The sequence below is a fragment of the Coptis chinensis genome, chromosome 9, assembly GCF_015680905.1.
Source record: "Coptis chinensis isolate HL-2020 chromosome 9, ASM1568090v1, whole genome shotgun sequence".
In the NCBI taxonomy this organism is placed as follows: Eukaryota; Viridiplantae; Streptophyta; class Magnoliopsida; order Ranunculales; family Ranunculaceae; genus Coptis; species Coptis chinensis.
In genome coordinates, this window is record NC_141464.1 from 48965832 (window position 1) to 48993423 (window position 27592).

Below are 27592 nucleotides of genomic sequence, written 5' to 3' on the forward strand. Positions count from 1 at the left end.
TTGTAATCACTACAAGTCTACTTTAAACATTTATGCCAAAGACATATACTTATATATAAAGCTATTTAACAAGTGAAAATTTTAACTAATTCAGTTACAAAACAAGGAAAAAAAAAAGTGAAACTAGGTGGAAAATGTACCTTCTATTTGTTTGAGCATTTCTGTTAGTGGAGTACTGAGTAGTGACTCCAAGAAAGTGAAACTAAATGGAGAAATGGAGAATGTACCCTGCTACACTAGGTGGGTACATGTTGCAGAAAGATCCAGGTAAATAACCACTTCCATCCGAAACCTGAAAAATAACAAAAGAAAATTCAAACATTAAGAAAAATCAAAGACAAAAACCATGGAACTTAACCCACTAGCAAGATAAAGTAAAACAAAACTAGTGCCCAATTATTTACAAAAGCAAATTATCACCTAAAATATGCTCGCCCGTCTCGCAGTTTTAGCTGTAAAATCACTAATTACATTTGTATAATCCAACTTCTCTACCAACTCTTTTTCAATGGATAACATAGCCAATCCATTTAGTCTTTTTTGCGACATGGTTGACCGAAGGTAAGACTTGATCATTTTCAACTTAGAAAAGCTTCTCTCTGCAGAGGCAACTGTAATCGGTGTAGTCAACAAAATTCTATAAGCAACCCATGCATTTGGAAAACAACTAGCCCTCGAGTTCAAATGAGTTAGCACATCAACTGCCTTCTTTGTGTCATCTAGTAAAACTTCTCTCAAGATTTGCAACTCCAAAAGTAACTCTGTCCCATCAATATCAGAGATGCCATCATGTTTTAGAAACTTTGCTAGGTTGCGACAAAAAGCCTTTAAACTATTACTATATGCAGACTTTAACTTCTATATATCAAACAAAACCCCAAAAGTTTTCTCATATATATACTTGAAATTGTTCAAGCATGATCTTAAGTGAAGAAAAAGCTTGGTCTACAGTGAAAATGAAGTAATTGACTCTGAAGGAATCTTTAGCTGACTGTGGAACCTCTTCATTGACATTCTCATCAAATTGTCTCTTTCTATGAATTATACGCTTTTAATGGAAAACAGGTTCAATTTGCATAGCAGTTGCAACTTCTTTAGCTTCTATCCTGGCTTCTTCAAATCCAGTTTCTCTATACTTTTCAAAAAAAAAGAAATGAGCTTTTTAAGCTCACTAATAGCAACATCTATCTACATATCTTTTGCTTGCATCAGTTTGCTAACAGAGTTAACAACACTCAGTATAGTGTGCCAAACTATCATGCCGACCAAGAACTCAAAATTCTCAATTTCATATGTGGCTAGGGACTCAGCTTCACTCTTTGTCTTCGGATCATCACTAGTATCAGCCAAGTGAATTAAAACATCTCTTATCTCTCGAGCTTGACTTCTAATAGCTTTAACACTGTCCACGAGACTTTCCCAACGTGTTGGCGACAATGACTTTAGAGTAAGATTTGGAACCCTTTTCATATGGCCTTTGAAAACTTGTCAAAGCTTTGTAGAAGAAGAAAATAGTGTATATACACGTTGCACCACTCCAAAAAAAGACAGCCTTGGAACAAAAATTGGCCAATCACACAATGCAAGATTAAGACTATGCCAATAGCATGGAGTATAGAAAGCTCTAAGATTTATTTCGAGTAATCTTTTATGAACACCTTTGTGTTTGCCTTTCATATTAGAATTGTTGTCATAGCCCTGTCCTCTTACATCACCAATGTCTAGTTGAAGAGTACTCAAAACAGCTTTCATCACACTAAAGAGTCCCAACCCTGATGTGTCGTCCACCTTCATAAATTCTAGAAAGAACTCTTCAATCTTAATTGAATTCATCGAAATATCTACGCAAGCATCGTATTATAAGCGACATCTTTTCTTCATGGCTTACATTTGGAGTGTAATCAAGAATAACTGAAAAGTATTTTGCCTCTCGGATTTTCTGAAGAATCACTTTTTTAACCTTGGCTGCTAACATTTCAATTAGTTCATTCTGAATCAAGGTAATGATAATGAACTTCAGAACTCTTAATATGCCACATGTGCTCTTGCAATATTGGATCAAACTCCGCAATCATTTCAATAATACCCAAAAAAATACCATTGTTTTCTTCATAAATCTTCTCATTTTTTCCACGAAATGCTATATTCTTTTTAGCAAGAGTTTTCATAATAGGAAGTATCCTCAGTAATAGTTGCCTCCAATGTTCTTTATCTTTATTTATTTGGTCGTGCACACTCTTATCAACTGTTTCATTCCTTTCTAATCTATTCTTCAATTCATACCATGTATTCCATGTTCTTTTGTGGTCATCACTTTTCTCATGATCTTTAAGCTTCCGACTAAGGTTGTGCCATGTAGAGCATCCTCTATCTAGGTGAGAAATTTTTACAGTTTGCTTGAACAACTTGCAACAAAAGCAAAACACCCTATCCAACGAATGTGAATAGACAAGCCAGTCTCTATCCTGCTTCAAACCAATCCATATGCCGAACATAATGGACAATGGAAAAATTCCTGCCTTCACCATTTCTAGGAAATTTAATAGCATCATATCTTACTGGACCTTTCTCAACCAATAAATCTCTACACTTCTGATCAATATTATTCCAATTCCCCGGATCAAATAAGTTTATCGGACCATATTCTTTATTCTCATTCAAAGCTTGATCGATTTCTTCGTTAAGAAAATGATCACGTTCAACTTCATTTTCAATACCAATCTCTCTTCAATTTCAGCATCAACTCCCTCTTCATTTTCAGCGTCATCCCTCTCTATATTTTCAACATCAACCTACTCTTCGTGTTCAACATTTACTTCCATTTTAGTTTCAATATTTACTCTCTCATCATGTTCAACATTCATTGTATCATCAAGTTCTCCAAGTAAAATATCTTCACTTTCGTTATTGACCAAATTTTCATTAGAACTTTCTGCTTGTCTATTGCTAGAAAAAAACTTTCGAATATTTCCAACCTGAGATTGAGTGAGTTGGTCTAGGCTTTGCTTATTTTTTCTCTTATTACTGCCAAAGAAATATTTTCTAGTATTCTTCATGACGATACCCAATCAACTAAGAGTCTAAGAATGTTATGAAAAAGAAAGAATAGATTTTATCAGTTATCACTCCACACTCAATATATATTTTGAATAAAATAATTGAATAAATAATTCAAGTAATTTTGCATTTGAGATAATATCTTGAAAATATCTAACAATGCAAACTGTGGTGAGTGGTGTATGTAAACGTCCTATTTCGATTTTTGGCCAAGCTAAATAATTATAGTGGTATTTTTTTTTTTTTTTTTTTTTTTGAGCAAACCCCAACGAATAGTCACAAAAAGAATTGAAGGAGACGAGTGTTTTATGTTTATGTTAAGTGTTGAGGCTTAGTTGGTGGGCTTGAGTGCTAATTGGGCCGAACATGTTATGTTGTAAACAAAAAATAAAAATAAAATAGTGGGTTAGTGGGTAGTGGGTAGTGGGCAAGATCCAATTTGGGGCCCTTAATTTTTTGCAACAAGTGGGGGCCCTAGGCAGTGGCCTATGCTGACTATGGGTTAGAGCCACCCCTGGAACTAGGATTTTCATGAGTATATGCGTCTTACTTGGCTTGTTTATTTGCATGTGTTAGCTGCAAAGTATATCTCTACTACTTATAAGGGTCGTGGGCAAGTGAGCCGTTTGAGCTATAACTTGGTTCTAACAAGTGTTGTTTTATTGACATGTGTCTAATGTTAGCCATCTGGAATTTTGATTTTTTGTTTTGTTCTATTTTTCTGTTATGAGTGTCTGACTTTTTAACATTTTACTTTTTGTTTGGGCCCTATTACTAAACTATCATAAAAGTAAAGCAAAATTAGACAAAGTAAAGCAAAAATAAGTTACGTGACGTGAATAATTTCTAGTTTTGTATTATGTGGCGCTTAATTTGTTTAGTACACTCCAATGTTTTGTAATTTAGTACTAATGGAAGATTGTATGGGGTTTTCTCATGCACACGTACCTAACTAATTTGGGTTTTTTCATATATTTGATTTTTGAAAAGCCAACAATGTTGGGTAACAGGCTCGGAGCCAGAATTTTTTTGAGGGTGAGCATGAATGCATGATACATACTTAACGGCATTCCCTTGTTGGAAGTTATTTGTTGTTGTGTTTTTTTTGGTCCCCCAGATATCAAACAAATAATTAAAAAGGTCCAAAGCAAAAAAAGTCAAGATATCAAACTTTTCTAAATGTTAAGACGTAAATGCCTATTTTTATTAGGGAATTAACATGACATTACGTAGACCAAGTGTTTATGACTTAGCTCTAATATGGACGGAGAAAAGGGAGTGTTTTGGTTGATGTAAATGGTTGTTCTTCATGAGTAAAAAAATGCTTACGTATCCAGCACTTTTAGGGTGAGACTGGAATCAAACCAACCTAGTTCTGGGGCTTGTTTTTATAGGTGTTGTGAGCAAACAGTTAGTAGGACACGTGTGGTAGTATGGACAAGTGTGCTATCAAGATGAGTGAGTCGTCTTCAGTATGCACATGTGCGGTGATTCCTAATATTATTATGAACTTTAGGCTCATATAGAAATAGTGTGGTTAAGGAGGTGATGATGACAATGATTTGAGTGTTGTAGTGGATAAAGGCTCAATGCTAATGATATCAATAATGAGGGTGGGAGATGACGATGTCACAAGATAAGGTCGAGTGACGAGTCATTGATGTCGAACTGATCTTGATGATGTTGGGGAAAGCGATACTAATCGATCCCCACTGAGATAGTTTGTACTTGGACAATCTACTACTCCAATTAAAAAAATCTAAATTTTAACTACAACTAACAACCACAACCTAAGCTATGGATAAAACTATCACAAATAAGCAATAGTAATATAAAGTAACTTACCACAATGAAAACACAAGATGTAATGTGGTCCGGCTAATGATGCCTACTTCCACAAGAGCAAATCATTTTATAAGTGTGGGAAAGAAGACTACAATCACTCTTCTCAAGTCTCTCCAAACTTACTAAATCACTCTTCTCTCCTTACAAGTTTTTTCTCTTTGCAATGGTTTCCGCTCAATTTTAATTGTTCTCAAAATTGGGTTTCTATTCAAGACTTGGTTTTCCAAAATCCGAAACTCTTCTATTTATATTGTGGTCAAATTCCAGTGTAAAAATGCGATCTCGATTTTCTGGCGAAATATCGAAACCCGATATGTATAGGCATAAGCGCGGGTGTGCTTTGGGCAAGGCCAACTATATCACGTGTCCCTTTATTTCCACTTTTCCCAACTTCCAATAGACATGTTTTGTGAGAGGCTGAAAAAAAAACTATCTTCTTTTTCCAAGCAAGGGCACAGGCGCGCTTTAGGCAAGGCCAATCTGAGCGCTCATTGTAACATCATGTTCCACGAGCTTTTATATGGGAGGGACTGAGGGTGATGGCGCACCCTAATTCTCTTAGTTTTGATAGTTTTAATGGTCTACCGACTACCGCCCACACGAAAATCATTGTAACATGTTCCATAAGCTTTTATATATGGAAGACTTGTAAACCACAGTTAAAACAGTTGGGAAAGATCTAAATCCTAATCATTTTGATTTCTTTCGAGAATAAAATGACATCTGAAATTCGTAAGCTCGAGATCACTCTAGATCACGAAGGAAGTAAAATGTAATCCACAAAAGTTTTATGAAGTGATGAAGTATATGCAACATGAATACCCAATTATCTTCCCTCAGACATACAAGAGTGCTGAAGTACTCAAAGGCCACGGTGTAAGCGCTGGTTCTGTTAAGTTCTGGAATTATGTCCTCCCAGGTATATTATGATTTATGAGTAGTTTCACATTAGACGTTCCTTTCAGTTTGATAGTTTATCTCATATGTATTTTTACTCTTTAATTCCCACATTCCTCTCGTTTAAGGTTAAAATCCAACCACTATTATTCAGGCATTCAGCTCAGTAGCATTTTTTCACAAAAAGTACAATTACTCAGCTCTATATGATATATATTAACTAGTAAACTGCGGTGTAGTGATTTTGAGTGAAGCAGGGGAAACGGGTGATGGTTGGGCTGTTGCCAGAAAGATTCGTGATGGTGAGTTTTGCGAGGGAGACTAAAAGAGTGTGTCTGTGTGTGTTCTGGCTATGGATTAGAATTATCCAATATTAACAAATAACAAGTATAGCGTGAAACGATCGACCCTCGTAGGGGAAGATCGAAAAAGGAGAGATTGTCTTAAGGAGAAACAGATTGAGAATTGAAGAAAGGGGGAGGAACACACAGAACCAAAAGCCCTCATAGTGTCAGTCTATTATAAATTTGTAATGATACTGTTTTTGTTTATCGTAATAATAAAAATTTACTTATGCTTGATAATCACGACAGGGAATTCTGAAGTTTTTACTTGCACGGAAAAGATAGAAGAAGTCGACGATGAAAAGATGTTGCTAGTTCTCAACGTATATGAAGGAAATGTGAGGAATTATTATAAACTTTTCATTTTTAAGGTTCAAGTTACTCCAGGGGAGGAGAGGAACATGGTTAAATGGACAGTGGAGTATGAGAAGGAAAATGAGGACATGCCTGATCCACATGATTATATGGACCTGTATTCTGTGGAGAATAACAAGTTGGATGCCTACCTTGTTTCCAAACGCCTTAACTAGTTTTGTTGGATCGCTTATTTCTCAAGGAGTGGCAGTACCTTTAGGCACCCTGCTGGACCTATCTACTTCATTTCAATTCGTATTTGCTTGTTTGTTTGGCGTCAATTTTTTTTAAGTTTGTGTATGATCCTGATCTGTGATAGCATCCACTGTACCAGGGACCTCAATGTATTGGGTTGTTCGAAATTCTAAGACATACTTCTTTTGATCAATTTGCTATGAATTTGGTCTGTTTCTTAGAGTAGGATTCGCATAGCTTAGCTATTTGCCATGGCCGGTTAATAACAAGCTGAAATTTCACATGTGCCAAGCTAGATATAAAACATGGTCAAAATATTACACGCCAACTGAATACTAGTGGAAGATCATCTATGGCTTTCGCGTTGATACAAGTCTAACTCATTTAATTTATTTTGTATTTTTTGCGAATACCAATTAAGTATGTTTCATATTAGTGAATGTGACGTCTAGTAAACTAGTAAACTACCAATTTAAGTCTGTTGAGTCCATTTTGACGTCTAGTAAACTAGTAGATGATCTAGATATTTTCACAAATAATACTACACTGACATAAGAAAAATGAAACAGTTAGTGACGTGGCATGTTGCAACATCGATGGTGCGGTAGTGAAAATGAAAGCCAAAAATCTCTTCTCTCACTCAAAGCACTTATTCTCTTCCCATTATCATATTTTCGTCATAGCAAACCATCAATTTCATTGATTTTTTATGATGCAACATTGATTTTATAGTGATTTTCATGGTATAATATTGACGTTACAGTAAGGGGCGGATCTATGAGTTGGCTGACCTGGGCTGTAGCCCCCACCTCCCCCCCCCCCCCCCCCTTAATTTTCCTCAAAAATCATAAATACAATGGTAACTATTCACCTCCAAAAAATAAAAAAAATAAAAAAAAATATATATATGTATATATACACTTAAATTAAACTTAAGTAAAAGTAAAACTTAATTAAAACCTAATTTTTTGGCATTAGCCATTTATGGCCGACTTGGCCGACTCTTACATAGATAATTAATGACTCAAAAACCTAAAATCCACTTGAATAAATAACATATGTATATTGATAGATCATTCACTACTTATAATATATATATACTTTGTTTGATAGGTTTATGTTTTTCTAATTTTTTTTTGAACTATTATTGTAATATATAAGCATTTGAAATATATATTAGAATATCAAATAAATCAAATGGCCAAAATTTATCTGTTAGACAAAATTCCAAGCAATTTTATTTCAATTCCAAGTTCAACCCAATAAATATATTGGATATGGATGCAAGCAACTTAAGTGAATCCACTACCTATACACATAATTACTTAAGGCAACATAATGTTGTTCTCTTTTCGAATCCTTAATGCACAATGTCCCCCCAATAACAACACTTGAACGTGTTATCCAACATATTTGCATCTTGGGAATAATATAATCAGCAACCAAACATTGACCCGCTCTCAATAGAATAAAAAGTAGGCAAATAACAAAAGTAAGAACTAAAAAGAGGGCTCAAATTGAATGAAACAAATTGTTTGAATACAAAATTTATCTATTTCACTAAGGTAACCTAGCATGTTTTTGTCTTTGAAACTTTTGCTTAGGTGTCGTTTTACTGTTTCTTTTGTTCTAAATCTATATCTGCAAATCAGTATTGTACCTTATATACTAAATGTGCACAGTTGCCCATATTTATAAAATAAGATACAATAAGTTATTATTATTTTTCTGGGTGGAGTATCATTACAGTTTGTAACTCATATTAACGATAAACTCTGCAGATACATTTGCTTCCCTCCAAATGTGGGTAATACAAATAGTTTGCATCTTTTGTTGGATAAAATTCCATCTGCCCTGTAGCTTCCAAGGTACTGATTATGTTTTGAAAGTAGTGACTGCTGTGCAGCATTGGGCTCCACCTATGAGTCACTGCATGTTCAACACTTTTCAAAATAGCAACACATTCTGCCCCGTGATTTGTTACAAATTTCCATAGCCTAGTCCTTTCCCTGCAACCATAAGTATTTATCTTTACTTGTTGGGTTGTGGAAGGTAGTCAAGTTCCCTGAAAAGGTGGTTTGGGCTGATCATATCTAGAACTAATGCCCCAAGAACTGAGATCTCATCTTCATGCTTGCATCGGTAGGAAATAGCTTCATAGAGTTTTCCTGCTGCGAATACATTTTGTTTAATGGTGCCAACAACAGCTGCTCCCTAAGTTAGTGGTCAACTTCACTGGGAGAGCTTAAGAGCATATCTCAACATGTGGAAACAAAAAAAAAATAGAAAAAAGAAGCACCTATTCTTAGACCTTTGACCCAATAATTTCATTATGCAAACAATGTGGAAAAAGAAAATTTGTTACTAATTTAAAATAAATTATAGTTTCCCATGTTTTATTGGGACTCTTTCAACTTGTTCCTTTAACAAATGACTTAAAACTTCGAGGTGACCGCCTACGGCTGGGCCTACTACATTGATAGTTCACGATTACGTGTTTTTACTTTTGTCAAACTATTAACAACTGCAATACAACATTTAGATACATTACCTACTATTGGCAGAGTATTGACTAACCTTCCTCCACTGAAATATAATTGATGCATCAGTAGCATCAAAAATTAATAGCAAACTTGCCATATGAAATTAATTTTCCTTTATACTAATTCTTTTGAGAAGTATAATGATTATTTCAAGGAGTAGTAAGTATAAACAAATTGATGAATAGTTTTATGAGTTCTGATAAAAGTATTCGAATATTATACATATGAGCGTGTTCAATCAATCTTAACAATCTTACTTCAATTAATGATTTGTGCGCTTTGCAGTTGTTGGTTACTCTGACACTCTTTGACTATAAGAGTTTGGTTCAGGTTAATCAAGTCTTCTATTTCTTCTGCTTTCTCATTTAGTTCCTTCTTTAAAGCCTTAAGCTCCTGTTGAATCTTGGAAATATTGTTGGTGTTTTCGGATGAACTTACATTTTCCAATGCTCTGTCGACCTCTAACAATGTAGGACTTTTCTTTCTCGCATTCATGTTTCCAACATTTACTTGAAGTAACAAAGAATCTATAGAAAGTTGTGGTGAAATACCAGAGTTCTTTAGCTCAAGTGTTGTTGCTCTCCCGTTTGCTTCAGTAAAGCTTGAACACCCAAATCCTGCGGTTATAAGTTTGGAGTTTGTCTTCAGATATTCTTGACACTTGTGGGTCAGGCCTGCCTTGGCACATTCCCAATTCCTTGTATGAAATGCCTGAAGAGCAACAAGTCCTAGTGTTGGCTTCAAATGACTAACTTTTGTTTATTATTTCTCTGTCTCCATTTTTTTGTTTCATGGAGTGTCAATGAACATTGATTGTGACTTAAATGCTGGTTCGGTGGCATATTTCCATGATATATGGAGTTCCTCGAGTCTAGTACTTGCCAGCTCTTGCTCTACCACAAACATTGTAGTCCCTTCTTCTTGATATGTTTCTTTGCTTTTATGAGACGCCTGAGCGGGGGGAGAGGCAAAAGCAAATTATAGCACTCGCGGTAACCGAAGTTAAGGTTTCCGTGTCGCGAACCCTAACATTCGTTTTTAGATCTATTCCGCCTCTTTATTTTGGGTTGGCGAATGATGAGCAACAACTCAGTTTATCAAAAGTGGATTTGCCTACTTCTTTTTGTGCTCGAACTTGGTTCTGCGCAGGATTTTGTCTTCGATTCTTCTTTTAGGAAACTGTTTCAATGCCATCTTTTTCGTGTTTTCCTCAAGAACATCCTCCTTGTCATCCATGGGCTGGTAGAGGCTGGTTCTTCGAAGGCGACAAGAGGTAATCATCAATCACTGTGTTAATAGGCGATTAAGGTTGAATCGCGATGTCTGGCTGGTGAATTATCTACCATCATATCACTTCTAATCCATTGGAAAACTGAAGAGTGGTGGTTCCAGAGCTATGTGAACCTGCTGCAAGCAAGTCACAACAGGTGAAAGTTAAATACTGAAATTATGGGTTCATGACGCCTTAAAGAGACAATCAAATCATCCAGGGATTCTTATTGTGAGCCTTAATTGGTTTGATCCAGTAACTACTAACGTTGAATCTAATATAAGTAATTGCAAAGTACCAGTCAAGAAAGATGCAACACAACTGATACTCCTATTTAGCTAAAACAGTAAAAGATAATGGATACATTGGTTAATCATGCATAGATGCCGTTCTGAAGCTACGAAAATCATCTACACTGGTTTGTAGCTAAACGTGTTCTTCTCGAGAAATCAAAATAGTCCGTCACCATTGGATTAATATAAAATTTTAAGTTTACTGGAGAAATTTATGCAATGCATTCGACAAATAGAAAGAGAGAATAGTAACATGAACAAATCCACGTTGACATTATCATATTCCATGTAGGCTATTGACGCCTTGACGGTAACCTATCGGAAATGATTGGCTTGGACATCCAATCTCAATGCTACCTATCAGTCCATCATGTAGACTTAGGCACTGGACATTCTAATATCTTGCTATTGGGCATTGCCAATCATTCAACTGAATTCGTATACTGAAGGCCGAACCCAATATATTAATCTGATTCACTTATGGATAAAAACCCATGCCACTTGATTACATCAATTTGACACTAACATAAATCTAGCACTTCAATTACTAAGTAGATGCTTCAAAATGAAAGTTAGTAGCTAGAAGTTCACTAACAACAGCACGCTTCAATAAGGGTTCATATGTGTTTGATTTTTACCTATAAGATAACATCCTAATATCACTATAGAGTATAGACAATCCATTATTATGCAAACTTACAACTCTATCTTGAGTTTACTAAAATAAAATTGCAAGACACATCATCTTGGTATTGCTTCAAGGTAACGATTATTAAAATATAAACCGACAAACGAATGGAACAAATTCAGTAAAAAGAGAAGGTGAATTATACATACCTTGAGTGGGTATCAAATCGTCGGAAGGCCAGCCCATCAGTCCACTTCTTCTTATGTAGGTTTGGCATCTTACCCTCAAATTCATTAATTCTTCCCGAAATTATATTGATTGAGTAGTAATGTCTGTTCAACCCATAAATCAAATGATCTTTCCATTCATGGAGAATAACACACTTATAATCGACAAATCGATATGGTCAATTATGCGATATCATGTTTTCTGTAAAAAGACGAGTCTAAGGAAATCGACACAATTCTAAGTGCAACAAAGGCTTTGCGTCATAGTTGTAAAAAATAATATTATTTCAGAGTTTGCAAGAGGTTTGTTCAAAAGTGATTAATTGAAACTTTGAGCAACGCCAAAAAACAATCCTTTGTTAAAATGAACGGAAACAAAATAGAACACTCAAGGAAGAAGTGTACAGATCAATAGGAGTAAAAAAAAGAGATCCCACATTTCTTCCCTATCATTAGCAACTACACCATCGCTAGTGATACATTAAGTTAGTTTACATGATTATCTTCATACGCCTCCATGATAGGCTGATTTTCGTCCAAATTGAGCGCCATATTTTGCTCGATCCCGCACTCCTTGTTGTTATTTCCATGTATTTCCCCGAAGAGTTTCTCAAGGCCCCTTCTTCCCAAACCAGATGATATCCCCAAGTTGGCTGCTAATGGCACCACCATGTATTTGATCCAATCGCGAGTGTCTTTAGTGTTTTGGCAATTGTACATTCTCTTTGCAATTTCACTAACATTTTCTTCATTAATGCCCTCGTTCCCAACACGGTATTGTCAAAAGAGCCAGCCTCTACAGGTGCAGGTGCAATACTGTTAGATAGCTCAACACCATTTCCCCATAATACGTCGCCATGAACAGAGCCACCCAGTCTTTTGGTTGTCACCTCACTTCCTCAATAACCAATATGAACCTCACACCTACTTCCCCAACCAAATCAACCATGCTTACCTTGTTGCTGTTGACTCCTTCTCGAGAGTGTGTTTGCATTAATCCTTTACCACCTTTTTGCGTAAATGTTGATGGACAGGAATCATAGGATTAGCTCCAATTAGGGCCGCAGGACTTCCAGAAGCCTCAAGAGCTTCCTTTACACTTTCCCTAAATTCTACCAACTTCCCCCATAAAACAGCTAATAACATTAGACCTCAAAATGGGAACGTTTGTTCTGGAAATTAATGCGGGCAAGGGTTAAGCCTAACCCTAAAATATTTATAAAAAAAAAACAGAGGATGAAGCTGAGCCTTGTAGACTGTTGTACACTTGTACTGGGCTTCACAAATAAGATGAACGTGTCTGGAGAATAAACAAATTAACTGTACACATGAAAAGCGTCAAGGACTTGCCAAAAAGGTACAGAGTAGTAATCAAGTTAAATTCAGCAAGGGTTCAGTTGGAAGGAGCCCAGAAATCCAAAAAAGGAAAGAAACTGTAGCAACCTAGATTAAGTAATAAATAAAGCATAATTAAATATTCTATAATTTCATTCAATTTTGTGCGTTATGCAGTCACAACATAATCATAATTGAGAAACTGGTGCTAAGCTTAATTCCTTATATTATTAACTTACAAAAGATAGTTATTTTTCCGGATTCATTGATCAATAAACCAATGCCACCCTGATCATGTAAGTTTTCATATTTACACAAAAAAACACTGGATATTGGGACTACGGCCTAGACACCAAAGGGCTTAAGAAAGGATAGATTTGCAACATATTTTTGTATGCAGCGTCTACCTCACCACTTTTATGAAAAACCCAAATTTCCATACAAGGGGCTTACTATAATTTAGGACTTGCTCCAAGGCGTCTTGTATATTATTAAAGCAAATTATGCAATGAAATGGCTACCAAAAGCTAATGCAAGACTGTTAGTTGCATTCATTTTCTTCTAATAAAAGAAATTCTTCACTTCATCATGATGTTAGAAAAGTAAGTGGGAATCCAAAGTAAATATACACACCGGTTCAATAGCGAGATACACCCTACCAACACCTTTCAATTTGTTTTCGTTTTTACTCATAAGGCCCTTTTGTTACATGCACACTGTATAACATAAAATTGCTTTGCTGGCATTCAGAAAATACAAAAGATATATACTCAAGGAGTTAAACCCAGCTTATTCAACCAAAGAAGGAAGCACTTTTATAAGCATTTTGCAACTTACCTGTAAAGTAGCAGTAACCTCGTATTTTGGGAGCTCAATGTGTCTATAGAGCAACATGAACTCATATCTTATCATTATATGTTGACTTCCCATTTTCTCGACTCGATGATTGATTCGAAAAGCTTCTAGTTTAAATTAAGTCTGGTGAAGTTTGAAGAGGTTAGATAAGAGGAAGAGAGGTTGGGAGGGCGAACAACGGTTGACTTTTTGCATCTTTTTTTTTTGTGTGAGAGAGACTCGAAACTTCAATAATGTTGGCAAGAGAGAGGGTTTGAAGAGATGATTTTTTTTTTCCAGAGTTGGGGTGTTTCGTAGAATTGAAAAGAGAGTATGGAAAAAGGGGTTTTGTTTTTTAGAAATCGGCAAAAAAGAGCGTAGATTTGCTTTTTTTATGTCTAATTATTTTAAAATCTGATGTGTCGATCTCAGAGAAAAAAGGGGGGCTTACCTGTACCTCTTGGTCACACAACTTTGTTGTTGTCGACTGATGAAAGTAAGGGGAGACAATAGGAAGTAGAACCTGTTTCTCTTTTTAAAACCGTTTCTCTTCTTTTTCTCTCCTTGGACTGCCCCATCTCTTCAAGCAATTTCTTCTCATGAACTCCAGTGGGATTATCTAATTTCGCATATCTTGAACAATTTCTTAGTTTAATGAGACTCTGTTGATGTTTTTATGGAGAAGATGATTTCTCTTTTGTTATTATGAGGGTTTGAAGAGATGAATTTTTTTTGTAGAGTTGGAGGTGTTTTGTAGAATATGGAAGGAGGTTTTTAGCTATTTTGAACAACGAACAATTGAAATTGGCAAAAAAAGAGCGTAGAATTACTTTTTTTTTGCAAAATCTGATGTGTCAGTCTTAGAGAAAAAAGGGGGGCTGACGTGGGTGCCTATCAATCTCAACATGTTAAGTATCTATTGCTTATAGCCTTACAGACATGGGCTTAGGAATTTTGAGCTTCTTTGTCATATAGTCTTACAGAATAATATCTAGCACAACACAATGCATAAGGAATGAAAACGCCCAATCAAATAAATGCTTTTTAAATTATGATTGCACAAACACACAACTCCAACTATTGTAGTAAGAATTTATCACAAATAAGAATGAACACTATTACAGAAACAAAAATAAAACAAAATTAGAAATAAAAGGAAGTACCCTTTTTATCAAGAAAAGCTCCCAAAGCTTGACAAAGACCAACAGTAGTAGTAGACTTCCCTTCTCCAAGTGGGGTTGGAGTAATCCCACCAACAACCACATAATACCCATCTCCCGACTCTTTCAACTCATCAATCACAGATAACAACACCTGCACATGCACCAAAAACTTCAAAAATGAAAAACCATCCCATCTAATGAAAAACAAAACAAAACAAAATGGGGTGTGTTCTTGATATAAAGTTAAATACCTTAGCCTTATATTTACCATATAGATCATAGTGTTGAGACTTCAGATTAAGTTCATTGGCAATTTCAGAGATGTGAAAAGGTGCAATTGAGTTGGCAATATCGATATCTGCTGGAACTGGAGATACAACTTCAAATTTTCTAAGTGTTTTTGATGAACTCATAATGGCTTCTGGTACATCCGATGATCTGATAATAGTTGCTCAACTGGTGTTGGTTTCGGTGTTGGTCAATGCATATAAAAGTGCAAAAGGCTAAACTTATGTGATATTAATAGATCTATATCACCCACAGTCCCACACACCATCAGAGAGTGTAATAGAGCTGCTGCCTGCAGGATCGCTTGGCAAAAAGGAAACAAAATGACCCTTTTGAATTTGATATCTCTACTTTACTGCTCCTCTAGAAGGATCTTTCAAAATATTTCTCAGAGCATACACAATTACACATGTACTTAGGATTTTTATTAATATAGGTTAGGGTCTTCCAAACCTTTAAGTATTTCAAAAATAAATAATTAAAATACTCTAGATGGCGGGCAATATGTGATCTCCAAGGTCTTGAAAGACTTGGTATGAGAATGTTATCATGTTGAGATGGATCAGTGGTAAGACTCAAAAGGATAAAAGTAGGATTTAGAGATTCAAGACGGCGTAGGAGTGGTCCAGATATGTGAGTACTATAGGAAAGCAAAGCTTATGTTCTAGTTTAAAGGGGCCGATCCTGACTAAACTCTCCACTCAAAGTTGTAATTAAACTCTGTCAAAAATAGTTATTAAGAACAATAAACAGTACAATCACTCCTAAGAACCCAACAAAACGTTGGCAACATTTGGTTCAAGAAAATGAACCAAACTATAATTTTGATTGTATATTTTCAGTATCTTTTAAGAAAAAGTAGAAAAAAAGAGAAACTAATTAAATATTTTTCCAGACAAATCTCATATTATACTATTCTATGAAATTTGAAGTTAGCAAATTACTTGCGCCTATGCTCCTACATACCTTGAACTTGAATTCGAAATAGTAGTTATTGCAAACCAATGGCTAACCATAAAGCCTTGCACAGTTTGCATTTTCACTCAATGCTTCAAGTATCTTCTGTTGATTTCACTTGCAATGTTTCCCCAGTTGGACTATTCTCAGTCATTAACACCCACCATCCATTGCAACATTACAAATGTGCATTTCCAGATTCACGGTTGCTCCCGGTTAATAATTCCAGTGAATCTGGTTTGCACTCCAAAATTACCTCCTACAGTGGCATTGCAGTTTCGAGGTGTTCAAGCAGTCCTAGATTTAGTAATAATTTCGTCACATGGTTTGGAGGATTCCTGCATCTTCATCATGGCAGGCTGGGGATCAACTAAACTATTTCCAGGCTTTGGTTTCTGAACTTGCCTACCCCTAAAGTGCCTATCAACAAAATTGGGATCGTAAAAAACACCATGATTTTCATACGCACCTGAATCACATAATAGACTTGACCGGTAACCTTGAGAGTATCTTCTCAATTATCTCATTAGGGAGATCATCGTTTGCCCTGTTCTTCTCCATCGTTTGCACTGTTTCAATGCTTCAATCTTAGCCGCAAATAGTGGTAGGCAGCTTTAATCAGCCAGCATCTTCTGTAGCCGCTGCTAGCAAAATAAACTCGGATTCTATAGTTGAATGAGAGATACATGGATGTCTGTTTCTTGGATGCCCACGAAACCGCTCCTCTTGCGAGTGTGGATATCCACCCAGATGGGGATTTATTAATGTGGGTAGCTTTAGTTATCCAACTCGCATTGGAATAACCTTCTAGTACAGCTGGAAAGTCAAATTAATGCTTCTTCTTAGATAACCAAGAACTCGACCATCCAATTGAGAATCTTGGATCCTTTGAACCGGTGGATTATGAAGCTCCAAGTTTTTGAGTTATGCGCATTCTTGTTGCAAGGTTGATTGATCTAAAGGATCGGTTTGGTTGTGAATAGAAGTTTGTTACAGGATATTGGGGATATTGGGTGTTAGAACAATTTCTCTTAGTTTAATTTTGGAAGAAGAGAAGAATAAGAGAGAGGATTTAAAGAGATGAATTTTTTTTTAAGAGATTAGAGTGTTTTTGTAGAATTGAAAAAAAAGTATATAAAGAGGTTTTTATCTATTTTGGGTTAAGAACAATTGAAATCGCCAGAAAAGGAGCATAGAATTACTTTTTTTATGAAAAATCTGATGTGTCAGTCTCAGAGCAAAAAAGGGAGCTGACGTGGGTCACTGGGAGCATTCTCAACTACTCAGTATTAATGGTCTTTGATGAAACACTCACCATAAAGATCATCTCACAAAATTTCAACTTATTTGGAAACCTCTAACATAGATAAAAATTGTTGTCATCTTTAAAAAAAAATCTAATTGTCTAGAAATGTCGACTTTTTGTAATCGTTTTTTGCCAATGTTAGAGGTTTACAAATGAGCTGAAATTTTATGGAGATGATTTTAATATTATTTATATCATATCCACAAAAAATTGGGTTTGAGTTCATTTTGTAGGTGAAGTTTTACTTACGTACTTATTTTAAGTTAACTTAAGTAGCTACTTTTTAGAGAATGACTGATATATATATAGTAGTGAGAATTAGTGCTAGTAGCCCCCTTATTGTTGAATCCTGCATCAGCCCCTGGTTGTAGTGGTAATTCTTGGTGCAATATTGATGTTGTAGTGGTAAGACGAAGTTCATATATATTGAAGCTACTTGAATAGCAAGGATTTTCCAATCATACGGAAAGAGATAAGATAAACACTATTTTAAATTAAAAAATGTACTTATCGAGACATTCCCACAACATATAACCCAACTATGTTTTGAGGTTAGTTCAATGCATTTGCATCCAGTTTCTGATTTTTCGTTATTTATATTTTGAGGTTAGTTCAATGCCGTTGCATCCGATTTTCGATTCCCGTTTTTTTATGTTAGTTCAATGCAGTTACATCCAGTTTCCAATTTCTCGTTAATTATTCTTTGGGGTTAGTTCAATATATATGGATCCAATTTCCAATTTTCTGTTAATTATTTCTTTGAGGTCAGTTCAATGCATTTGCATCCAATTTCTGATTTCCCGTTAATTATTATGTGAGATTAGTTTAATGCATTTGCATCTAGTTTTTTATTTTTGATTTCCGTTTATTATTTGATAAGGTTGCATTAGCATCTAGTTTTCAATCTCCCGTTAACTATTGTTTAAGGTTAGTTCAATGCATTTGTATCCAGTTTCCGATTTCCTGTTAATTATTTCTTGAGATTAGTTCAATTTATTTGCATCTAGTTTATTTTTTGAGATTAGTTCAGTGTTGTTGCATCCGGTTTCTGATTTTCCATTAATTATTCTTTAAGATTAATTCCACGCATTTGCATCATGTTTCCAATTTACAATTAATTTTTCTTTGAGGTTAGTTGAATGGAGTTGCATCCAATTTTCGATTTCCCATTAATTAAATCTTTGAGGGTTAGTTCAATACATTTGCATCCAATTTCTGATTTCCCGACAATTATTTTTTTTATGTTAGTTTGATGTATTTGCATCCAAGTTTTGATTTTCCGTTAATTATTCTTTGATGTTAGTTTAATGCAGTTGTATCTATATTCCGATTTTTTATTAATTATTTTTTAAGATTAGTTTAATGCTTGCATTTGCATCCAGTTTTCAATTTCCCGTTAAATATTATTTGAGGTTAGTTCGATGCATTTGTATCCAGTTTTCGGTTCCCCATTAATTGTTTTTTGACGTTAGTTTCATTCAGTATTATATATATTTTAAAATATTTGTCATTATTGTTTTGCCTTTATTTTTTTTTCATTTTCTATTATATATTTTTTGATGTTATTTTTTGTATAATTTAATTTTCCACATGTAATTTGTTTTGATTTGGTACATAATTTATTTAAGTCCAATGTCCACTTTAACTAAATCTCGTTATTTCGCTGAATATATAACATTATAGAGTTGAAAAATTATATTATAGTGTTGAAAACTTATAAATTCGGAATATGTCATAATTATTGTGCCAAAATTATGATTTTTGGAATTCTTAGCTATGAATAAATGTCTAAATCTCACAGTGGATAGCGCATCAAATCGAAAGGGTTTTAGGAAAATCATTTTCGGTAGAAACTATTGTTTTTAGCAATTTAGTTTTTTGTCTCATTTTTTTTTTCGTAATTAGCTATATTGTTTAGGAAAAGTTGGAGACTTTGTGAAACTATATAGATGAGATTGTTTTTTCATATTTAGCTATAACGTTTAGGAAAAGTTAGAGACTCTGTGAAACTCTAAATGAGATTGTTTCATTATTTATATCATATTTTTTTTTTATAATTAGTAATAGAGTTTAGAAAAGTTAAAGTCTCTTCGAGTGCTCCAAAAAATAGATTGGTAAGGGTATAGCTATAATATATATATATCTAAAGAATTGGAATATGTTGTAATTATTGTGGTTGAAATTGTGGTTTTTGAAATCCTTAACTATGAATAAATGTCTAAATCCCACAGTGGATGGAGCATCAAATCGAAATGGTTTTAGAAAAATCGTATTTGGTGGAAACTATTGTTTTTAGCAATTTAGTTTTTTGTCTCATATTTTTTTCATTAATTAGCTATATTATTTAGAAAAAATGGAGACTCTGTGAAACTCTAGATGAGGTTGTTTTTTTTTCGTAATTAGCTATAATGTTTAGAAAAAATGGAGACTCTGTGAAACTCTAGATGGGATTGTTTCCTTATTTATATCCTACTTTTTTATAATAATAATAGAGTTTAGAAAAAACTGGAGTCTCTGGAGTGCTCCAAAAAATAAATTGGTGAGGATATATATAGCTATAATATATATTTAAGGATAAAGATAAATATTTGTTTTCTATTTTATCTCATACTTTTTCTTAATTAACCATGACACGTGGACATCCTAGAAACGTTTTCTCAATTGAAAAGGGTAGAGCTAGTATATATATATATATAAAGATATGAAAATTTGAATTTAGACAACTTTATTTACATATGCAAATTTCAAATTTGAATTTACATATGAAAATAAAGCTGTATAAATTCAAATTTTCATATGCAAATTTCAATTTACATGTGTCAATTCAATTTTGCATATGTAAATTTAAATTTACATATAATGACATCAGCCCGGTTTTGGACTTACGGTAAAATTAAAATTGAAGTGGATTTGAGGCAAATTTTTTTAGAAAATTAGGCTCTCAGCCCAATTACTTGTACTTAAAACTGTAAGGACCTGGCGAGAAATGGAATATATAAGGAGCAAAGACCACCAGGAAATAATTCTTGAACAAGATCGGAATAACATATATTGCATGAGCATGTACATGCAGGCAGTGTAGCAAGGATGGAGGACCCACCCAACATTTGGAAAACACCCATACGTTATACTACAATCAGTAGAAAAACACTTGAAACTATAAGGATTGGACTCCAAATTCGTCCTTCCAAATTTTTTTGGACTAATGTACTACTGCCCCCACCTTGGACCCCTAAACCTAGAGTCACGTCTCCGTCCTTGATTAAACCCAACTAACTAACGAGTGTGGGGACCGGGACCTCTTGCTCTTCAATTTCTTTTGGGTCAGTAGTCAGCAGTCACATCCACATATATACCATACCTACCATGAGGGCTCCGGATCCCGGATTGCCACTCAAGGGGGCTGCTATAACTAACATACACCACAAATATCTAGGATTGCTACTCAAGGGGGCTGCTACAGCTAACATACACTACAAATATTTTTTTGGGGGAATTATACACACTATTATAATTACTATTTTTTTTTTCAACGGAAAAGTTGGGTGTGCTGCAGCACACCCTCGTCCCCCCCTAGATCTGTCCCTGCCTAGCTCAGCTCACTATGTAGTGCACATTTTCAATTTGTGAACTAGAGGTAGTGCACATGATTGGTAATGGTATGGAGGATCTATCTAGTAGGGAAGTCATATCCATTACAATGATGTAGTCCCCTCTATGTAGGTTTTTCCCTTTTATCTTGTTTTCTCATCTTACTTTCTCCTTCACCAATCACGAAACTTTTCTCGTTCTTATTAACAAAGTTTCAAGCTCAAAAAAAAAAAAAAAAAAAAAAACTCATCTGACTATGTTAGTTTTCTCTCTTGCCCACAGCCCACCCATCTCTGATCTCTAGCTTCTTGTTCGCACTTCACCTCTGAGGTGACACCTCATTTAAATTTCCTTAGCTCATTCTGTACATGGACATTACTGCTGTAAGCAATATGGATATCTCAACTGCTATTTTGTGTTTTTTCTCTACATGGGCCCAGGCATGCCTTCTTGTTTTCACAAGGAGAGTTTTTCCTTGCAACTTTCCACCAGGTCCTTTCCTCTCCCTATCTTTGGAAATCTCTTTGAACTTGGCAACAAACCACATGAGTCACTTGCTGAGTTAGCCGCGACGTACGACCCTCTTATGACTCTTAAACTTGGCAGTGTAACCGCTATGGTTGTTTCTTCAGCAAATATGGCTAAAGAAGTTCTACAAAAGCATGACCAAACCTTTTTGTGGCGAACCATTCCACATGTGGCACAGGCAATTAATCACCATGAGGTCTCAATGACATGGTTACCATCCTCCCTCCAATGGCGTACTCTTCGAAAGATATGTGCCACTCAGATTTTCACTGCTCAAAGACTCAATGACAATGAAGGAACTCGACTCACTAAGGTGAAAGATCTCATTGATCACATTAGAGAAGAGTTCAAATCCAAGCACACAATTAATATCGGCCAAACTGTTTTCTCTACCATTCTTAACATGATATTAAACGCTCTGTTCTCTATTGACTTGACTCCTTATCAATCAAAGTCGAGAATTCAAGGCAATTGTATGGGGAGTTTTGCTGATAATTACTTCCCATTGCTAAGGCCCTTTGATCCCCAAGGCATAAAGCGGCGTATGTCAGTATATTTTCGAAAATTAGACAAACTTTTTGATACAATTATTGATCAGAGATTACAGTCCAAGAAGCAGGATGCCTCACGTGACTTATTAGATATACTTCTCCACTACACAGAAGAAAATGGCTTCAAACTTGGTCCTCTTGATATCAGAGCCTTACTTAAGGTTTGAACATTTGATCTTTTACTGTCTACTAGTGTATATATGCTTACTTTATTCATCATTAATAGAAAAAAAGAGTACGGTAGAATGAAAGAGATATTTGAAAAGGCATTTTTTGATCAAGCAACTTTTCCAGTTCTACATTCATTTCATTGGGAGCTCCAAGATGGGGTGAAGCCTAAGGATATCGACATAGAAGAAAAGTTCGGGCTTACCTTGCAGAAAGCCAAGCCACTTTATGCTATCCCCATCCAAGCATAAACTTACATTTCAATGTGATTGTAATGAATATTACACCATTGACACACGTGTTTCACTTGTTTCTAAATCTAGGATTCTATTTGTATTGCACGACGAATGCTGCATCTCATTTCAAATTCTGCGCGTGTGAATTGCATCTATCTATATATGGTTCAGTAAAAGTTGTTTAACTTTGAAATCCCATAATTTTGTTGTTCTATTAATGTCATTTAATTTCTTTGTAATGTAGTTATTACTCCGATTGAATACAAGAAGCTTATGCTTGAAACAAAGGAGAAACTTGAGAACACTAACTAAGTTCATGTTGGAATTAGAAATGACCATGTTCTACCGGAATGCATGAATGGGAATGCATGAATGGGTGCTATGCGAATATTACAAATGTTTTGATTTGGATTATATTTCCAAGTTTAATCGAGCTGGCCGGATAATGCCACTTTATTGATTTAGCTAAAATAGATGAGTAAATTCAATGTGGACGACTTAAGAACCTGCAATCTCTTAATGTAAAGATAAGAGAAAACACACGCATATCAACGAGACAAGTCCCAGGTTCAAAACTAATAGGCGAGTGTAAATGTCTATTTTTATCCTAGGGGATTAACGAGACATTACACCAAGTATTTATGACTTAGCTCTAATCTGAACGGAGAAAGGGGAGTGTTTTGGTGGATGGAAATAGTTGTTCTTTATGAGTAAGAGAATGTCAACGTATCCAGCACTTTTAGAGTGAGACTGGAATCAAGCCAACATAGTTATGGGGTTGGTTTTTATAGGCGATGTGAGCAAGTAGCAAGTAGGACACGTGTAGTGGTATGGATAGGTGTGCTATCAAGATGAGCGACACATCCTCACAAGCTACACATGTATTTGTATGGCGATTATTGATATTATGTTGTTTGAGCTTATATAGAAATAGAGTGGTTAAGGAGGTGATAATGACAATGATTTGAATGTTGCAGTGAGTAAATGCCTGACACTAATGATAGCAATGATGAGAGTGGCAGGTGATGATGTCACGAGATAAGGTCGGGTGACGAGTCATTGGTGCCGAACTGATTTTGGCAAGTGGGCGAGTGCTTGTATGTTTAGAGTCGAGTTGAGTTGGCGGAGTCGTTGTATGTGGATTGTGTGCGTGTCACGTGCTTGAGAGATGGGGTGTCCCTTACATAGCTCTCTCTCGTTAGTACTTCAATGAAAAGGGTGTGCTGACGAGAAATTTGAAAATCGTGGTCGCATGATGGGACGGTTATGTGGATTAGTGGTGAATGGCTGGATCAATAATTGTTGCGGTTATGATTGTTTTTTTCATTTGAAAAGAAGGTTGTGGAGCTGGAGATGGGTACGTGGTGGTCAAAGCGCTGGTGTAGTTTTGCATGGGCCATACTGATGTTGAATCGTTGGATGAAAGGTTTCTAGGCTGTAGATATGCATCATTTGATTTGAGAGTGCGCACTTAAAACGGTTATACGAAAGGTCGTGTATGTGAGTCGTTGATGATGGAAATGACGATTTTCCATCTAACAGTTGGGGTTCATTTGGTATAGTATATAAATAATATATAAAGCAAAGAAGTTTACGGGAAAAGGGTTTATTTTGGAACTAGCAGGAGTTTTTAAGCGCTGTAAAAGGGATTGTGCTTTCAATTTGGTCTAAAGGAAGCTTGCGAGAAGGAGTGAAGTCTGCTTTAATAAGAAAGGTGTGTTTCTTGATCTCCGTCATAGGTTGCTTGCTTTAAATTTTGTCTATTTTGTTTTCACTAGGAAAGCCTGGGTTAGGGTTTTGTAAAATATGAGTTTTTGTGGCTTTATAGTGTAAATGTGATTATGAGATATGATTCGATTTTTGGTTGTGCTATAAATAGTGGTAGTTCTGATAATACTTATGTATAAGAGGAAAAATCTCTTAGTGAAGAAAAAGTGTTTGTTTTGAAGAGATAATGTTTGTAGTGAATTTTTATGGGAGAGGTCGTGTCTGTAAGGAGATTGTCAGTATGGACGAGTTGACTTCTAATCGGGAGGAGGGTAGTGGTAGTAGTAATCATGGGTTGGGTGATGAGTCGAATGATGGCGATAACTATTCTAGTATGGGGGATGAGTCATCTGGGGTGGCTTGTGTTGTATCGGTTGATTGAAGTTCACCGAGTGTGTGAGCCGCTGGATTGTTGGGATTGTTGAGGGATTGTTGAGGGAGTTACTTTGTGTGAAAAAACTTGGTTTCAGAGCGATTGCGGATTTGAAGTCGAATGTGTTCTTTGTGAGGACTCCTACTTATAAATCGTTGTTGCAAGCTGTTGTGATACGCACAGGGCATATTTGAATTGGGTTGCGATTCCCATTTTCGAAATTAATGTTGTCTTTTATGAACTTTTGTCCTAAGGCACCATACCAGTTCTCTGTGAACAACTGGCAGTATATGAGAATCTTTGATTTGCTAAATGCGAAATAAGGATATTGGATAGTGTTGAAGGATGTGTTGGAATATATGTATGTGAGGTCGACATGGTCAAAGTGTAGGAAAGTTTTGACGTGCGTGTTGAGTTTGAAGGCGGGTATGGTGGATATTTTGGATTTGCCTAACCGGGAGTCATGGTGGGAGCATTCAGTGTTGATTACTGGTTTGGTTTTTGAGGCAGGGGGTTTGTTATAGAACAGGGCCTGTAATAATGATGGTAAGGAAAGATTATTGTTATTTTGGTCTGGTTTGTCTTGAGTTTTTGATGTTTGTTTTTTCTTTTGCAAAGATACCAAAATATACAGTACCTTAGGTAGAGCGTTGTGGGAAGATTTCGGGTTTTGCGGCACTCGGTAGAGATCAAAATAGGGTGTTGTTGTTGTTGATTGCTGAGTATTTTAAAGAACTTGGGTCAGTTGCAGCTCGTGAAAAAAAAGTAGCTAGTAAGGTGCGGGCGTAGAGTACGCGTTCGGAGGTGTTGTCGACTGTGATGGATTATTAGGACATTATACCAAGTTAAGATTTTACCGAATTACCAAAATTGAAGTGCTGAGTGGTAATTGCAAGCTATAATGTTTCTTGAATGTAAAAGTGACAACTTGTGAGGGCGATATGATGCCCATTCAAATTATTTTAGTTTTGATGGTCCACCGCCTACATGAGAATCATTGTAACATCATGTTCCACGAGCTTTTTTATGGGAGGGACTGAGGGTGATGGTGCACCCTAATTCTCTTAGTTTTGCTAGTTTTAATGGTCTACTGACTACCGCCCACACGAGAATCATTGTAACATGTTCCATAAGCTTTTATATATGGAAGACTTGTAAACCACAGTTAAAACAGTTGGGAAGGATCTAAATTCTAATAATTTTGATTTCTTTCGAGAATAAAATGACATATGAAATTCGTAAGCTCGAGATCACTCTAGATCACGAAGGAAGTAAAATGTAATCCACAAAAGTTTTATGAAGTGATGAAGTATATGCATCATGAATACCCAATTATCTTCCCTCAGACATACAAGAGTGCTGAAGTACTCAAAGGCGATGGTTTAAGTGCTGGTTCTGTTAAGTTCTGGAACTATGTCCTCCCAGGTATATTATGATTTATGAGTAGTTTCACATTAGAGACGCTCCTTTTAGTTTGATAGTTTATCTCATTTGTATTTTTACTCTTTAATTCCCACATTCCTCTCGTTTGAGGTTAAAATCCAACCACTATTATTTAGGTATTCAACTCAGTAGCATTTTTTCACAAAAAGCACAATTACTCAGCTCGATATGATATATATTAATTAGTAAACCGCGGTGTAGTGATTTTGAGTGAAGCAGGGGAAACTATTAGAAGTTGTTCTTCACGACAGAGTGCAGAGCGCGCACGCGCTCTATTCAAAGCATAATTAGAGCGCGCCCGTGCCTCGCGTCCTGTTTAGAAACCCAACGCTTGTGTTTGTACAGACTCGCACCATTTGTCTTTATTCCTATTTTAGGAACTTGTAATCTCATTATAAACCATTGTAATCTCTATAGAAATCAATCAAGTAAATATTCTTAAATCTCTCTCTCTAATTTATCATTGTATCAGTCTAATTTCGGTCCAAACCCTAACTCTAACCGCTCTAAGCTTCCGCCTCCTCTCAATTCTCAATAGTCGACGCCTCAAACATCAATAATGACTCTCCTCCAGGTTCCGATGATCCTTTCTTTGTACACCACTCAGATAGTCCCACGGCTATTCTCGTCTCTCCTCTATTATCCGGTGACAATGATCCGACTTGGTTACAATCTATTTCTAGTGCCCTTCGAGCAAATAATAAGTTTGGTTTTGTTTATGGCTCTGTCACCTCTCCCACTACTCCCAAAGAAAAATCCAAGTGGTCGCTATGTGATGATCTCGTTGCTTCATGGATTCTCAATTCTGTTACTCTAGATATCCGTGGAAGCATCCTCTATGCCGACTCTGCATTCGAAATCTGGAACGATCTAGGTGACCTTTTTTCACAAACTAATGCACCCATGGTCTTTCAACTGAAGGATTCTATCACTCTTCTCAAACAAGACAATCGTCCGGTATCTGTTGACTTCACTTTACATAAATCTTTATGGGATAAATTAAGTTCTTTGTCTACTATGCCTATTTGTACTTGTGGTCATGCATCTATTTTTGCCAAAGAGGTTAAAGACGGACGTTTTATAAAATTCATGCAAGGCCTAGATGCTCATTTTCAATCCATTCATAGTACGTCAAATTCTCTTAATGGATCCTTTTCCTCGTAAGTCCAAGATTTATTCTTTAATCCGACAGGAAGAGAAGGAACAAGAGATCCATGCACTCTCTTTTCCTTCTGCTCTAGACGTTGCTGCCTTGAGTACCCACTTTCAAAAGACCAACTGGGCTTCTTCTTTGAAATCAGGCCCATCTAAGCCTCCGCAGCAAAACACTTTCGTTCGAACAGCCTTCCTCGCCGCCAGCCCTCCGATCTGGGGGCAACCGAGAGCGCACACTTCGTTC

General features: G+C 35.8%; 3 protein-coding genes and 1 long non-coding RNA gene across 4 annotated transcripts; 2 read left to right on the forward strand and 2 right to left on the reverse strand.

Annotated features, from left to right (window-relative positions):
* Nucleotides 1-202: 202 nt before the first annotated feature.
* On the reverse strand, nucleotides 203-1975 carry LOC147476442 (uncharacterized). The gene is made up of 5 exons (XM_086585730.1): nucleotides 1889-1975; nucleotides 1711-1788; nucleotides 902-1048; nucleotides 472-858; nucleotides 203-292 (listed from the first exon to the last, which is right to left on the reverse strand). The coding sequence occupies exons 1-5, from the start codon at nucleotides 1973-1975 to the stop codon at nucleotides 203-205; spliced, it is 789 nt and encodes a 262-aa protein (XP_086441856.1).
* Nucleotides 1976-1985: 10 nt separating this feature from the next.
* Nucleotides 1986-2528, reverse strand: LOC147476443 (uncharacterized). Its single transcript, XM_086585732.1, has one exon. The coding sequence runs from the start codon at nucleotides 2526-2528 to the stop codon at nucleotides 1986-1988; it is 543 nt and encodes a 180-aa protein (XP_086441858.1).
* Nucleotides 2529-5700: 3172 nt separating this feature from the next.
* LOC147476444 (major latex protein 146-like) lies at nucleotides 5701-6673 on the forward strand. Its single transcript, XM_086585733.1, has 3 exons — nucleotides 5701-5821; nucleotides 6024-6101; nucleotides 6393-6673. Exons 1-3 carry the CDS (start codon nucleotides 5701-5703, stop codon nucleotides 6671-6673), a joined length of 480 nt encoding a protein of 159 aa, XP_086441859.1.
* Nucleotides 6674-21063: 14390 nt separating this feature from the next.
* LOC147476445 (uncharacterized) lies at nucleotides 21064-22849 on the forward strand. Its single transcript, XR_015207928.1, has 2 exons — nucleotides 21064-22367; nucleotides 22501-22849. It is a non-coding gene; the product is annotated as an uncharacterized LOC147476445 (long non-coding RNA).
* Nucleotides 22850-27592: the final 4743 nt, after the last annotated feature.

Coding starts and splice junctions, on each gene's coding strand:
- LOC147476442 (XM_086585730.1), bottom strand. CDS start 1,975: ATGTTAGCAGCCAAGGTTAAAAAAGTGATTCTTCAGAAAATCCGAGAG. Junction 1,789..1,888: donor TTCTTGATTACACTCCAAAT/GTAAGCCATGAA, acceptor GAATTTATGAAG/GTGGACGACACATCAGGGTT. Junction 1,049..1,710: donor TTCAACTAGACATTGGTGAT/GTAAGAGGACAG, acceptor TTCCATTAAAAG/CGTATAATTCATAGAAAGAG.
- LOC147476443 (XM_086585732.1), bottom strand. CDS start 2,528: ATGGTGAAGGCAGGAATTTTTCCATTGTCCATTATGTTCGGCATATGG.
- LOC147476444 (XM_086585733.1), top strand. CDS start 5,701: ATGAAGTATATGCAACATGAATACCCAATTATCTTCCCTCAGACATAC. Junction 5,822..6,023: donor CTGGAATTATGTCCTCCCAG/GTATATTATGAT, acceptor TATATTAACTAG/TAAACTGCGGTGTAGTGATT. Junction 6,102..6,392: donor TGCCAGAAAGATTCGTGATG/GTGAGTTTTGCG, acceptor TAATCACGACAG/GGAATTCTGAAGTTTTTACT.